Source organism: Lotus japonicus, chromosome 5 (genome assembly GCF_012489685.1).
Source record: "Lotus japonicus ecotype B-129 chromosome 5, LjGifu_v1.2".
Taxonomy (NCBI): Eukaryota; Viridiplantae; Streptophyta; class Magnoliopsida; order Fabales; family Fabaceae; genus Lotus; species Lotus japonicus.
In genome coordinates, this window is record NC_080045.1 from 15,413,456 (window position 1) to 15,428,129 (window position 14,674).

At 35.7% G+C, this 14,674-nt stretch overlaps 1 protein-coding gene across 1 annotated transcript; it reads right to left on the reverse strand.

The window, feature by feature from the left end:
- Positions 1–11,747: 11,747 nt before the first annotated feature.
- LOC130719154 (pentatricopeptide repeat-containing protein At2g22410, mitochondrial-like) lies at positions 11,748–13,708 on the reverse strand. The gene has a single exon (XM_057569795.1). The coding sequence runs from the start codon at positions 13,683–13,685 to the stop codon at positions 11,748–11,750; it is 1,938 nt and encodes a 645-aa protein (XP_057425778.1). The 5' UTR covers positions 13,686–13,708.
- Positions 13,709–14,674: the final 966 nt, after the last annotated feature.

The following is a 14,674-nucleotide window of genomic DNA, read 5'->3' on the forward strand; positions in this document are numbered from 1 at the left end:
CTCCGTTCGCCCCGGATCGAGTCACCATTGCGGTGAAAATTGAAGCCTAGGAAAGTATCCTTGGCCCCACGGTGGGCGCCAATGTTCCGGTATGGAACCGCAGACTAAGGCTAACCAATATCGAGAGCAAGCGAGAGTAAACAAAGCGAATAAAATGCGTGAAATGATAGGATCTCTGCCGCTTGGGCGGTCCTTCTTTATTTATAGTTGGGTTTTGATCCGGTTGGATCATGGGTTACCCGGCCCATTTAATACATGATTCGGTCAGCCTAAGTAATATACATATTGATCATCCCATACCAGACCAGATATGTTGGAAAATTTCATCAGAATGTTACTGTGATAAACAACTATGCTTGGTTTGTAGAAGGACTTCATAACTAGAAGTCAAGTAATCAGACTTGCCAATCTCACTGGAGTATTCAGAATTTCGGGTCATTGAGGGATATTGGGTTGCAAACAATATAATCCCTTTCTCTTTGAGGCGAATCAGCATGCAGGAAGAGTGAAGACCCTCTCCTCCTTGCTCCACAGTCCACACGCTGAAGAGGGGGATGGCACCCGCTCGGGGCGGGGGCGGGGAGAGCCTTCCCGCTCCCCGTCCCCACATATTTCCTCTTTCCCCGTTCCATCTCCATCCCTCATGGCGGGGTGAATTTTCACCCATCCTCGTTCCCTATCTCCCCCCACAGGTACCCACGGGGATCCCCAGTATGTCATTAAAATTTTAAATTAAATATATCAAAATACATAAGTTAATTTAATAAATTTAAAAAATACAATTGATAATGCAACTGCATCAAATTCCATACAAATATATACAACAAAGTTAAAATAATATTAAATGAAATTCATCACATAATATGTGAAGTTTACTAAATAAACAATTTAAAACGTAAAGTACTAAATTCAACTTATTTAAAATGGAAAGTATAAAACTCAAAATATTTTCTCAAGCATTTAACTCATCCAAAATGTGAAGTTTTCATCGTAGGTAATTCAATATTTGGAAGTACGTTATTGTATTTTTTTACTTATATATACAGGGCGGGGACCCCACAGGGCAGGGAGAGTGATCCCCATCCTCGTCACCAAATTCTTATCGGAGGCATTTTCATCCATGTCCCCATCCTCACGGGGAAAATTTCCCCACGATTGGGGCCTCAAACGGGGCAGTCCCCACGGGGATCTCCATCTTCGGATGGAAGTTGCCATCCCTAGCTGAAGCTGCAGGGATGCAGGGGCATGTGGTCCTGACCAGGTGCAAGACTAGGTAGCAACAATACGCAGGTGATTTCGTCGAGTAGGAATCAAGAGAGTCAAAAACAGGTGATGACGTTGCCATGGACGGTGGAGTGGTGGTGATGTGCCTCTTCTCTAAAGTTGGTCCCAACTCACAACGTTGATGAAGGGAAAGTTGTGCAGAGAGGGATTGGGTTTTTTACATTTATGCCCAAAAGTTTGAGTTAGCTTGCAAATACTTGGAGCTGGTTTTTTTGTCCATAAGAAAATGTGTCATATGATATCTTACTCCTTCACAAATTCTTGTTCTCGTAAGTTAAGAAAACCCTATATCTGGCACAATGGCGTCGTGTGATCCATATAGCCAATCATACTGAGCGGGATAAAACTTTTGTTGTACATGTTGGTTTATATCTAACTATTTTCCTAAATAGGGGTGGGAATAGGCTGAGCGTAGATAGGCTTTGCTTAAATAGGCTTAGCTTGTTTAAAAATCTTTAGGCCTGACACACACACACACACACACACACGCACATATTCTAAATAGAATTATAACTTTGAATCATTATATAAGTCCATTTGCTTAAATATATAAAAATGTCAATAAATTCCTTTTTTTATGACAAATTTCTAATATATAGACATCATTAATGGTAAAATATATTTATACTAATCATATTTACAATGTATCAGAAAAATACTAATCATATTACTTGAATTTGATAAAATATTACTTGTATAATTCATTGATAATAACTAACAAATAGATTAAAAGAAACAAAATCTATCTAAACCTATCTCTATTTAAATAGATACTAATCTAAGATAGAGAAACAAATCTAAACTATATCTCAATGAGATAAGACTAATAATAAACTAAATCTTAACATACATTCAACAATATTTACTTAAATAGGCTAGCCTATAAGGCTTACAAGGCTTGTTGAATGGGCAGGAAAAAGACAACTTCTTATACTTCAAATTCAATCATCTTTCGAACTTCTACTAAATCCATAGGCAGGCAAAAAACAACTTCTCATACTTGATCTGGCTGAAATTGATGCAAGACAAAAACCAATTCTTTTGGAGTGTCGTAGGGTAGCTGAGCCAGCAAACAAGGGCGAAAAACCAGCAACAATACGCCTGAAATCAAAACAAGGCTGAAGCAACAACTCACCAACAACAACCACACAGAAATAAAACATACTTGAGGTCGATCGATTGATGGCTTCTAAGACAAAAAATGGTGTCAACTTTGACACAGGAAACTCTCAAACATTAGAGAGTGAGCCAGCGCAACTCACAGCTGAAGCCCTAAAACTAGAAAACCAAACAATCGAGACAAAACAAACGAAGGTGACACTGTCACCTTCAAAACCAGATTGTATAAAGTCTGCCAAGATCAATATACTAAGAGCATCTCGAACCATGAGACACAAACTAAGATCTCAAACTGTAAGAAACGTCACAGATGAGAAAACACAGCAGACCCATGAACCAAACTGGAAGAGAAAGACCGGACGACCATTAACGGTGGCGCCACAACACATGTCAAATAAAGGGCCTTAAAAACCAAACCTGGCTAGAACACAAATTGGACCAACGAGAACAATGCAGCGCAATCCAATTAGATCCAACCAAACACTTCTTGAATACAACCTCCACCAAACCAACAACAAGGATAACAATTGTCGGCGGTAGTTGACCGTGGTCTCTATTAGGATATTAATCAATATCCAACACTTCCCCTCAAGCTATAGCATATATGTCATATGCATAGCTTGAAACAAATATAGTTAACTTGAGAAGCCGCTGCTGCCGGAGAGAGAAATTCCCAATAACAATCCAAAAATCTTGTCCAACTCTAAAACCACAACTATGCCAATAAAAACAAGAAACTAGAGCAACCCAACACACTAATTGAGAACTTGACTGGACCAAAGAGGCACGTGGTGTAGAGAACTGTACGGTTATCAATCTTGGGGTACTTCATACAGTATATAAGCACCGGAAACAACTCTGGTTCATTACGGGAGAAAGCACCACGGGAATATGCAAGACCCTTCAGCCGTATTGGGAACTTGACATCACATGAGCCAACAATGTTCTGATTTTTCTGAATCTTGAAATCCTTATATTTGTGAAACTTTTTTTTTTGTGAAGGTAGCAGCCCATGATGTAATTCCCATTAGCCATCTTCCAATGGAATTGAAAATTCCAAACTCAAAATACCACACTTGCCAAATCCAATAACAGTCGTAATGTGGCATATGGTTGCATAGCCACAATTTCAAGAAAAACACTTCCAAATCTGAAAGCAAAACAAGATAAGTCCTCATTGGAGGCAGCGCGGTCGGTGGTGGCAGGAGGCGATCCAAAAAAAGGTAAGGACGCCGAATTCTTCTTTAGCAGGAAATCTTCAAAACGCATCAGCCATGGAGAAGATAGAAAAACAACCAGAAATCAAAGAGGGGTTGACTAACCAGCGTGAACTGTGCATAGTGAGGAGATGTCAAAGCATGCCCAAAACATAGGACCCAAAAACCAAATAGCGGATAGAGCTAACAAGCGGAAGCAAAGTACGAAAAATAAATCCATGAGATTTGGAAAGTCACCATGAGGGGGATCACGGGGGAGGAGTCCCCTCACAGCGGTAGGATCGAAACTTGCTCTGATACCAACTTGAATTTGATAAAATATTACTTGTATAATTTGTTGATCATAATTGAGTCTAAACTACAATATATATAGACTAACAAATAGATTAAAAGAAACTAAATCTATCGAAACCCATCTCTAATTAAATAGATATCATCTCTATTTAAATAGATACTAATCTAAGATATACTAATCTAAGATAGAGAAACAAATCTAAACTATATCTCAATGAGATAAGACTAATAATAAACTAAATCTTAACAGGCTTAATTGCACTTTTGGTCCTCCATGTTTGGCGTATGTGTGGAAATGGTCCCTAAAGTTAGATATTAGCAGAACACGTCCCTCACGTTATGGAACGACAGCACTTTTGGTCCCTCGTCCCTATTCCGTTCATATTTTAACAGTTTCTGTCATATTTAACGGGCTTCTGAAAAAATATTAATAAAAAATACTAACAATGAAAATCCGGAAAATTTATGATGTTCTTCATATCCTGAAAAAATTAGAACAAATTCATCATCAACAAGCCACCAAAATATTCATTCTCCCTCCCTCACCCTTTCCCCTCCACTATAAGAATAAATTCATAAGAAAGTTTTGAACTTTTCTTGCGCCAAGATCTGCCTCCGGTTGGTCGGGTCACAGATCTGAGCGGTCTGCCGGCCCCATGGTCTCTGGCGAACTCCCCTGATGTTGCTTCAGCGGTGAGAGGCGGCGGGTTTTCTGGGTCTCTTGAAACGGGTCGGGTAAGGTATGGGCGACGAAGAAAGTGAAGGGGTTAGAAAATCAAACAAGGGAGGAAGATGCATGGTGATTTGGGTGATTTCCCTCTTCACACTTCGAATCTTGGATGGGTTTTGTGGCGGTTCATTGTTGCCGGAAGAGTCAGAGTTCGTGGCATTGTGGTCGGTGAGAATGATTCAGAGTAGCTTTTTTCGGTTTCGCGTTTTCCAGGCGGATTGGCATGGTGGGTCACCCTCAAAATTGGAACTTGCAGTGCATGGTTTCAGATGCTTGTACGGACATGGTAGTGAAAAGCATAAGAAAATGGAGAAGGTGAAAATGATGGTAGGGTAGATTATGGTTCTCGCATCCAAGGCTAGCAAGTAGAAATGTCGGGCCATTTTAAACGTTAATTAATGAGCTTTCAGTTTGAATAAAGAGACAGTTTATCAAGAGCTCGATGGAGATGGCTATAGGAAAAGATTTTGATGGAAAAGAGCCATAGGAAAGAGGTTATATCTTTATCAATTTTCAGATCTCAAACCTGGGTTGTTTGGAAGGGGGTTCGGGAGGGGAGGGGAGAACTTATTTTTCACAGCTAATTAAGAGAATTATATAATATTTATGATAACAAATAACATCTTAGCATACTGTAAAAGGCAGTGTTGTGTTCAATCAACCCTGAATTTGAGTTAATTTTTGTTTTTTTCTGGGTTTTTGGTTTGAATATGATGAAAATGATAGAGGAAGAAGATGAATATTCAACGTTTTCTGAATTTTTAATTTTTTAATTTATTTTTTGAGCTAAATTACTTACTTACCCTCACAATTGTTAGAATTTGTACGGAATATGGACAAGGGACTAAAAGTGCTGTCGTTCGACAACGTGAGGGACGCGTTTTGCTATTGTTTTACTTTAGGGACGATAACCACACAAAGGGCAAACATGAGGGACCAAAAGTGCAATTAAGCCTAACAGATATTCAACAATATTTACTTAAATAGGCTAGCCTATAAGGCTTACAAGGCTTGTTGAATGGTCTGAGCCTAGTATTTTTAACTAAATAGGCTTTTCAAAAAGCCTAAGTCTTGCTTATTTACCAATTTGGCCTGCCCTGGTCTGGGCCTATTCTCACCCCTATCCCTAAACTATGAATACCATGATAATACAAAATTCTAAATCCTTGTAATATGTAAATATAAATGTTTCATAGCTATGTAATCAAGGTTGACAAAATCGCGATTCAACTCGTAGAATCGTATGATTCTACGATGTTACAAGGTCTCTACGTGTTGAATCGGTAACAGAATCGATATCGAGTAGAATCGGGTGGAATCACCGTTGTTACAGGTAGAATCGTGGAATCACGGGTCGTCGCCGATTCTACCTTCTAGATTATGGAGGAAGATTTTGATGAAGACAATGAAGACTTGGATGTGGACAACTTGGATTTGGAAACTCTAAATGAAAATGAGAATGAGAGTTTGGATCTAGAGATTCTAGAGCAAGAGAACAATGGTGAAGGTGAAGATGAAGAATAAAATGAAGATGAAGTTGAATGGAATGATGATTATATGGATGTTAATTTTAATGAATTGCTTGGCCTACGTTAGTGCTTTTAAATAGATTTTTATTTTATGTTAAGGTATTTTGTATGCATATATATGAATTTATATGCATATAATATATTTATATATATATTTGAGGAATCGTAGCGTCCCTGTTATGTTTACGAGTATACGATTCTGCACCCCCTTTTTCGTCCTACGTAGAATCGCGATTCTGTGAACCTTGATTGATTATAATCGTTCGATAGTTGTATATGTTATATATTTTAGCACAAATCCTGCCATAAAATTAAATTTAGCATGGTAATAATCCCTATTTCTTTTTGGAAATTCAGTCTTATCTTTGCTTGATAGGCTAGCTTTTGCTCTGCTTACATTTTTCTGAAATAATGAACATTAAGTTGTTGTTTGAATTTTGCAGTGATAAGATAATCTATTTATCTATCTATACTATATATAAAGGAGAAGTTTTTGCAATCTTGAGGGCAAATTTGTCATTCAATAATTATTACACTATAATCTAATTGGATACATGGGTATTTAAGAGAAAAATATAAATTATTTTCTAAAGATGCAATCACAGCCGTCCATTCCATTGCAACCTCTCATCTTCCGTCCGTTTCTTCTATGCTTTGAGAACACTTTATGACTTAATAATGTATTGATCTTTCACTATTCTAATTGCTACAACTTTTCTAATTTAATGATTTATGACTTTTCATTTTCCAAAACTCCTTTCATAATTTCAATTTATTCTAAAATGAAAAATATTCAATAATTAGATTGAGCAAGAGAATTGTTGAAACTTTTTACATTCTTCATGGTTTATTCTCCATGTATAAATACTCTTCATCTGTTTGATTTGTCTGCATCTTTTCAACCTCATCCACATTTTGAGCTTTAGAGTTGTTTAAAGTATCCATGACTTCCAACAGTGACTGCATATCAGAACTCAACTAGCTTATGTTTTAGGTTTCAAGTTTTGTAAATCCCTGCACAAAACATCAAAGAGGTTTCCACTTAATATTTATGTTCTGTTTTGTTCTTTATTTTTTTCTTTAGATTTTTTGTAAGGATGTAAGATGTCAGGATTTCATGAACAATGCCTTGAATTTGGTTGAAACCTTGATATTTTTAATGTTTCATTTTTGTATGATTTACTTTTTTCTATCTATTCTTCTTGGTTCAAAACCAATTCAAGAGGTATGTATTGAGTGATCAAATTTTGAGTCTTTCTTTTCCTTAAATTGTATCTTTTTTATCTGAGGTCAATTGTTGTTGCAGATCCACTCTATAATGCATTAGTGCGGATATTTTCATTTCCTCTTAACTATCCTTGAAGAATTCAGTATATGGCTATGAGAAGCTTTTGTAAACATCCTCAAGGGACTAGCCACACCTGACAAATTAGTTTCTAGCGGCCCAATTATTCATTCATATTACGGGTGTTCGCGGATTGGATTGGATCGGTTTTAAGGAGAAAAATCATCCGATATGATCTCATCGGTTTTATGATTTTGTCATCCAATGAATTTTTTACTAAATTCAAATCCGATCCAATCTATAGCGGTTTGGATTGGATTGGATTGTTCGGTTTTTGTTTCACTTTTTTGTACTTAAAAATTGTGTTGTATAAATTTAAAAAATATATAATATATGATAAATACAACGATACATAATTTATAACATTAATATAACATTCATAAATTATAACATAGTCAACATATTTTTAAATTATGATTATAATGGTTTACTTTGATGCATGTATATAGTTCAAATAATTACTTGAACTGTTTTTATTAAAACGTAATTTTATAAATAAGCATGTGTGATATAATCAATATATATACAATAAATATGTACTATGTAAGTGTAAATGGAATGATATATGTATAACTAAAATTATACATATTTGTGAATGTTCGGTTTGGATTGGATTGGTTCGGTTTTGGAAATCAAATCCAAAATCCGATCCGATCCAATAAATAATTTCGGTTTTTTCAATTTTCAGTCCGTTCAGTTTTCGGTTTGATTGGATTTCGGTTTTTTTGGATCGGTTTGTCGGTTTTGTTTGGATTGGTTCGGTTATGAACACCCCTAATTCATATCACCATTTTACATCTAAATTGTCATTGGATAATTTTTAACATGTATGTTTTGTAAGGTGACAGCCATTTTTTTTTTTGCTTTCTTTGTTCAATTGTGAAGATTTTTTGTTTCCTTGGGTGTCATACATATGTTTTATGTCAATTTTTTGCATTTTTTGTCCAATTGAGAATGATTGTTTCTCAACTTATTACTTCTAAATGAATGAAAGTATTTGCTTTCGGAAAAAGAAAAGTCCATATAGATTTTAGACCTATATATCATGAAGGCATTTTTGTATAAAAAATAGATGAAGGGACCAAAAATTAATAATTCTCTATTTTAGAGGGACTAAAATCAATGAAAAATTAAATGGGGACCAAATTCAATAATTGACTATTTTAGGGGACAAAAACCATATTTAACCAAAAAATAAAGAATTTAAATTTAAAATAAAAATAAAAATAAAAGAAAAATAAAATAAAATAAGTCTTAAAACTTCATATCGGTTATATATCTATTAATTAACATATTTAAAAATAAAGATATAAGCATCAAATTATTTTTTATATATTATACATTAAATCGTTTTAGTTATACAAAAGTTAGAAAGTTAAAAACCTTAAAGATTTAATATAAATCACACTTCAAAGTTTCTAATAATGGGACAAAAGTCTTTTCATTTGTACAATCTCAATCAGATGTGGATGTGGTTACTATTATATAGAAGTTATAAAATAAAATTACTATCCTTTTATTTTTTAGAAAGAAAAAAGATGTATTTAATAACAGCTTTGAGAACAAAGCTTAAGAGGATACAAAATAGGCATTTTTAACATGATACTTCACTTTCTTTGTAAATTAAAAAATAAAAATGTAATTTTAAAATAAAAATGTAATTTCAAAATTAAAAAAGGAAAATTGATTAAAATATTACGAAAATAAGTCTTAAATATAAATATTAATTAACTTATTTAAAATATATATCTATATCTATCTATCTATCTATATCTATATGTATATCTATATCTATCTGTCTATCTATATCTATATCTATATCTCTCTATATAAAATATAAAGGAGAAGTTTAACAATCTCGAGGGTAAAATAGTCTATCAATAAACAATGTTTCATATTTTTTTTTACCTATAGACTTTTAAGTAATTTTATATATTATTTGATATGTGATTTTTCAGAACTGTTCAATATTTAGCAGACTTTTAATCTCAGTCGTTCGATATTCCCCTTGAACTTCCTACATCAATGTTAGTATATAACTTTCTACTATTAGATTCAAAATTATTTTAAATGAATTTATTATTATTTAATTTATATGAGTTATGGAATGTCATAGGTCAAAATTAATATTAAATATGATATTAGTTATGAGTTCCATAAGACACATTTTATTAGTTTAGATTTGCTGAAATACTAATCGATTAATAATTAATATTAATTAAAAACCTTAAAACTTAAAGGTCATTCAACAAAAATACTCCATAACCCTTCCTCTTGATCTTCCTTCATCAATGTCACTATATGAACTGATACTATTAACTATTAGTTTAAATAAGTTTATTATTATTTATTTCATATGAGTTATGAAACACAAAAAGACAAACTTAATATTAAATAAGATCTTTAAAAAAAAAGATCACTTCTATCTATAAAGAACAATAAAATTGGTATATCAAAAGAATAAATTCAAAGCATAAATTATATAAATAAGGATAAACGACACAAAAAAAAACACTCATAAAAAACCTAGACAAAAAATATACAATCAAAAACATAAATTAACACTTCGATAAAAAAATCTAATTATCAAAAAAAAAATTATACTCATTTTTCATACGAATAAATAATTTTAAAAAAACTGTAAAAAACACAATACAAAATTAAAAAGAATCCCCGTGCAACGCACGGGTAAAAAATACTAGTATACGATATATAAACAGTTTTTCTTCCTACTTATAATTGTGCTTATTTTAATATTACATAGGCTATCATCAAGCCTCAATATATGTTGATCACATTCCAAAAGTTGTGCAAGGGAATGCCGGGGAGGTGCTAGAGCAGAACGATGAGAGAGATGTAAAGGCAGAGCTTTGTACTGAGCTAGAGCTGAACCAGGTTATAGATCGTAATGTTGGTTATCTATCCATGGTAGTTAGTATCGCAAGTATCGTAAGATACGTATCGCGATTCGATATGAAAATCGATCAACGATGCGTATCCCATGCTTGTATCTATTTGTGTTCATATCGCGCCGCGTATCTCTGGTATCGCATATGTATCGCTGGTATCGTTTCTAGGACTGAATCGCACGATTCCAACACAACTTGGATCCGGGTCGGATCCCGCGACCCGGTTTGAATTTTGAACGTTTTTAAGCTTTTTTTTCAGTTTTTTTTTTAAAACGGTTCAAAATGTTGTTTCAACTTATTCTCCTAGAAATTATGAAGTGGGTCATTTAATTTCATTAAATATTAACCTAAAAAATGTTGTTTCACCTCCTTATTCCTTAACGCAACCCATTCAGTTTTGGTGCTTGTTGTGCTGCCTCTGTTCTCGGTTTCAAACTTTCACGTTGCTTGCTATGTTCTCTGTTTCAAGTTCAACTTTCACGTTTCAACCCTCTGTTTCACGTTTCAGCCTTGCTTTCTTGTTCCTCTGTTTCACGAATCACTATTGGTCCCTTGCTGCTCCTGTTTTTCCTTCTTTCACGTTCTCTTTATTTGCTCCTCTGTCTCTCCTATCTGTTCTGAATATGCCTCCAAAGAAGAGTAAAGTTAGAGACAGCACGTGGAACCACTGTGAGGATGAGAGTGAAGTTGAAGAAATAATTGCAATTGGAGAAGAAGGGGGTGAACAATTGGAGAACGAAGAAGATGACCTCAGTGATGTTGACCTAGGAGATGATTGATGATTGATTTAACTAGTTTGAACTCCGAATTATATTTTAATTGTTTGCATTTAGTCATTTTATTGATGTTAAGTACTTTAGTTTGGCTTATGACTTGGAATTATGTTGAACTTGAACTTTGTGAGACTATTTTTCTACTTATGACTTGGATCTTTGATTAATTTGAACTATATTTATATGATATATTAGTATATTATTTAATTTATGACTTAATTTTTTTTGTGTCCGTATCTTACGATACACGTTACGAAACGATACGCGACACGGAAATAGGGTCTAGCGATACACGATACGTATCCCGATTTGACTACCTTGGTTATTTAGGCATACTTGGAAGAGAGCTTAATTAAGTTCAGCCAACAATAACCCCATTTGGTCAAAGCTAGAATTTCTCACCCAAAATCTTTCTCGACTTAATAGCATGTATGGATAACTTATTTTTTCTCAAAATATATTCTGGAACCCATAACTCATAGAAGCTTCTCTTTAGAATTGATCCTGTCTTTGAAAATCAATTGCATAAGGATTTCCAAACATGCTATTAATCAATATCAAACACCACTTTTGATGCACTGATAACATGTCCAATTGATTTTACTCCCATATTGATGTCCCTGAGCATCAGCTCAGTGGCTTTGGCTTCTGGGTGAGACTTGTCACCTGCCAGAAACTTATGAAGAGCTCCATTCATTTCCACATAGCTCCAACCAGGTGGCTTCTGGATACCAACATTATCGATTGCTTTTCTCACGCTTGCAGCTTCGTCATGCTGATCCATGTCAGCTAGCATATTAGATAGCATCACATAACGGGCTCCATGATCATGTTCCACCGCGAGAAGCTCTTGGCAGGCAAGTTTAGCCAATTCCACATCTCCATGTACCTTGCAAGCACTTAGCAATGCTCTCCATATCACAGCATTCGCCTTAAATGGCATATTCAGGATTAAGTGATATGCTTCACTCAGAAGACCACCCCTTCCAAGAAGGTCAACCACACAACCATAATGCTCCATTTGAGGATTGACACCGTAGACAGTCGACATCGATTCAAACGGCTTCTTCCCCTCATCAACTAAACCACTATGACCGCAAGCACATAAAAGTGCAACAAATGTAACCCCATCCGGTACTAATCCTAATAACCTCATTTCTTCAAATAAAGTTATAGCATATTCACCAAGGCCATGATGAGCAGGACCAGAGATAACAGAATTATAGAGAATAGTAGTCTTTTTATCCTTACTTGTTTTACAGAATACATCCAAAGCAGTGTCTATACTTCCACACTTAGCATACATATCAACAACAGCACAACTGAATCCTCCATTTTGACCACAGCGCCAATTCTCAGCGGCATATTCTAGGTGAATCCTTCTTCCCAACTCAAGGGCACCCAATCGCGCACATTCCGAAAGAGCAGCAACAACATCAACCTCGTCTGGTTTCATTCCCAAACCCTCCATCTGCTCAAACAATTCCAATGCTTCCTGGAAATATCCAGCATGCGAGTAACCACTAATCATGGCTGTCCAACAAACCACGTCTCTTTCACCCATTTGGTCAAACAATCTTCGAGCAACCTCAACATCTCCTTGCGATGCATATGCACTCACCAAAGAAGTCCAAGCCGCAACAACACTCTTCCCTTTTCTAACCCCACTCACAACTCTCTCTGCCAATTCCAAGCACCCACATTTAGCATACATGTCAACGAGGGCGTTCACCAACAAAGCATTGTCACCTAAACAACCCGATTCCCAGTAAACCAAGCCATGCACCTGCCTCCCAACCCTCTGATCTTCCAACGACGAGCAAGCAGACAACAAACCAACAAGGGTATACTCATCAGGCTGAATACCAAACCCCCTCATGTCCCCAAAAATCTTCATAGAACAACCAGCACGACTCGCACGCACAAACCCATTAATCATCGTGTTATAAGAAACACAATCTCTAACATGTATTTGCTCAAACACCTTATATGCATTGTGGGCATCCCTGAAAACACAATAGAAATGCAAGAGAGCATTGGCAACAAAGACATGGGAGTGAAACCGAGACTTCACAAGGTGGCAATGAAGCTGAAGACCCAAATGGGGGGTTCGTTCGTTAGCACAGGACTTGAGGAGGTTAGGGAAGGTGAAGGAATCAGGAGAAGGAGCAGAGGAAGAAGAGAGCATTGACTTATAGAGAGAGAAAGCGTGGTTGGGGGAGAGAGAATGGGCTTTGATGATGGCATTCCAGAGGAAGAGCTCGGGGTTGGTGACGAGGGAGAAGAGGAGGTGAGAGTGGCGCAAGGCGCGGTGGTTGGCGGCGAAGAAGGAGATGAGTGCGGTGGAGAGGAAGAGATCGTTGTGGAGACCTGTCACCACCATGTGGGCTTGAATTTGAAGGGCTTGTTGGATGGTTCTGCATGATGATGCTAACAATGCTTTTACACGATCGTAGCTAGCTGATAATGCCAATGGATGCAACATGGTTGCTCATCGACATCGTATCACACCACAGTTACTAGTTCATGCATGCTTGGTTTGCTTGTGAACTGAAAGAAAGAGGGATTCATGTCCTATTATTCCTTACTTTTTGTGTTAAATTATTTTCGCAATTTCGACCTCAGGGTCATCAAGATCAAATTTCTTCTGTGGCTCTTGGGGATCGAACACTAGACTTCAAACAACCATTTCTTACGTCCGCGACCCACATAGTTAGGTCTATTGTTCCTTACTTACAAACTACGTATTACATATAAGAAGAACTTTAGCATATTTGATGTTCAGCTCTTAACTATTTTGTGCAAGCGCTCGCAGCAAGAAGATTAATTAGTCACTATTATCGAAGGTGGATACTCTAAGCTTATCAAGAAGCATATTATAAGGCAGAATTGGTAAAACTAGGGCCGATCTTACTCCTTGCAAGTTGGTTTTGGTTCTCAATCATGTCATCCAACTCTTTGGCATCAATGTACACGTTTCTCTTCCATTAAATTTTCACTATACTCTGATTTTTCTTTCAAACATATCACTTATTATATCTCAATTTTTTCATGAATCTTAAGTGTTGAATTGAAATAAGTAAATGCACAAAGATCATGTTCGTCTTTTTTGAAAAAAAAAACGGGAAAATCGATTCTAATCCTTCTATATTTTTTTTCATAGTCTTGCACAATACAAGGTGAATGCTTCTTCTTCTTCTAAGAGTAGGGCTCAATCTTCATCTTCTTCTACTCCGCAACGCAATGTGTTCGATAAGTGTGGAGAAGAAACAATATTGTACACCTCATAAAGTAGATGGAACCCAAGGAAGCCATTTTTAGGTTCTTTAATTGGCAGGTTAATTTCTAAATCTAATTTTGGTCATTAATTTTTTCTTGAACTTTCCATAATTTTTTTTACCTATTCCTCTCCACCCTAATCATTGTGTTTTATTGTTAGGTAAAATAGGAGGTCCTGCGATTATTTTCGATGGC

Coding starts and splice junctions, on each gene's coding strand:
- LOC130719154 (XM_057569795.1), bottom strand. CDS start 13,685: ATGTTGCATCCATTGGCATTATCAGCTAGCTACGATCGTGTAAAAGCA.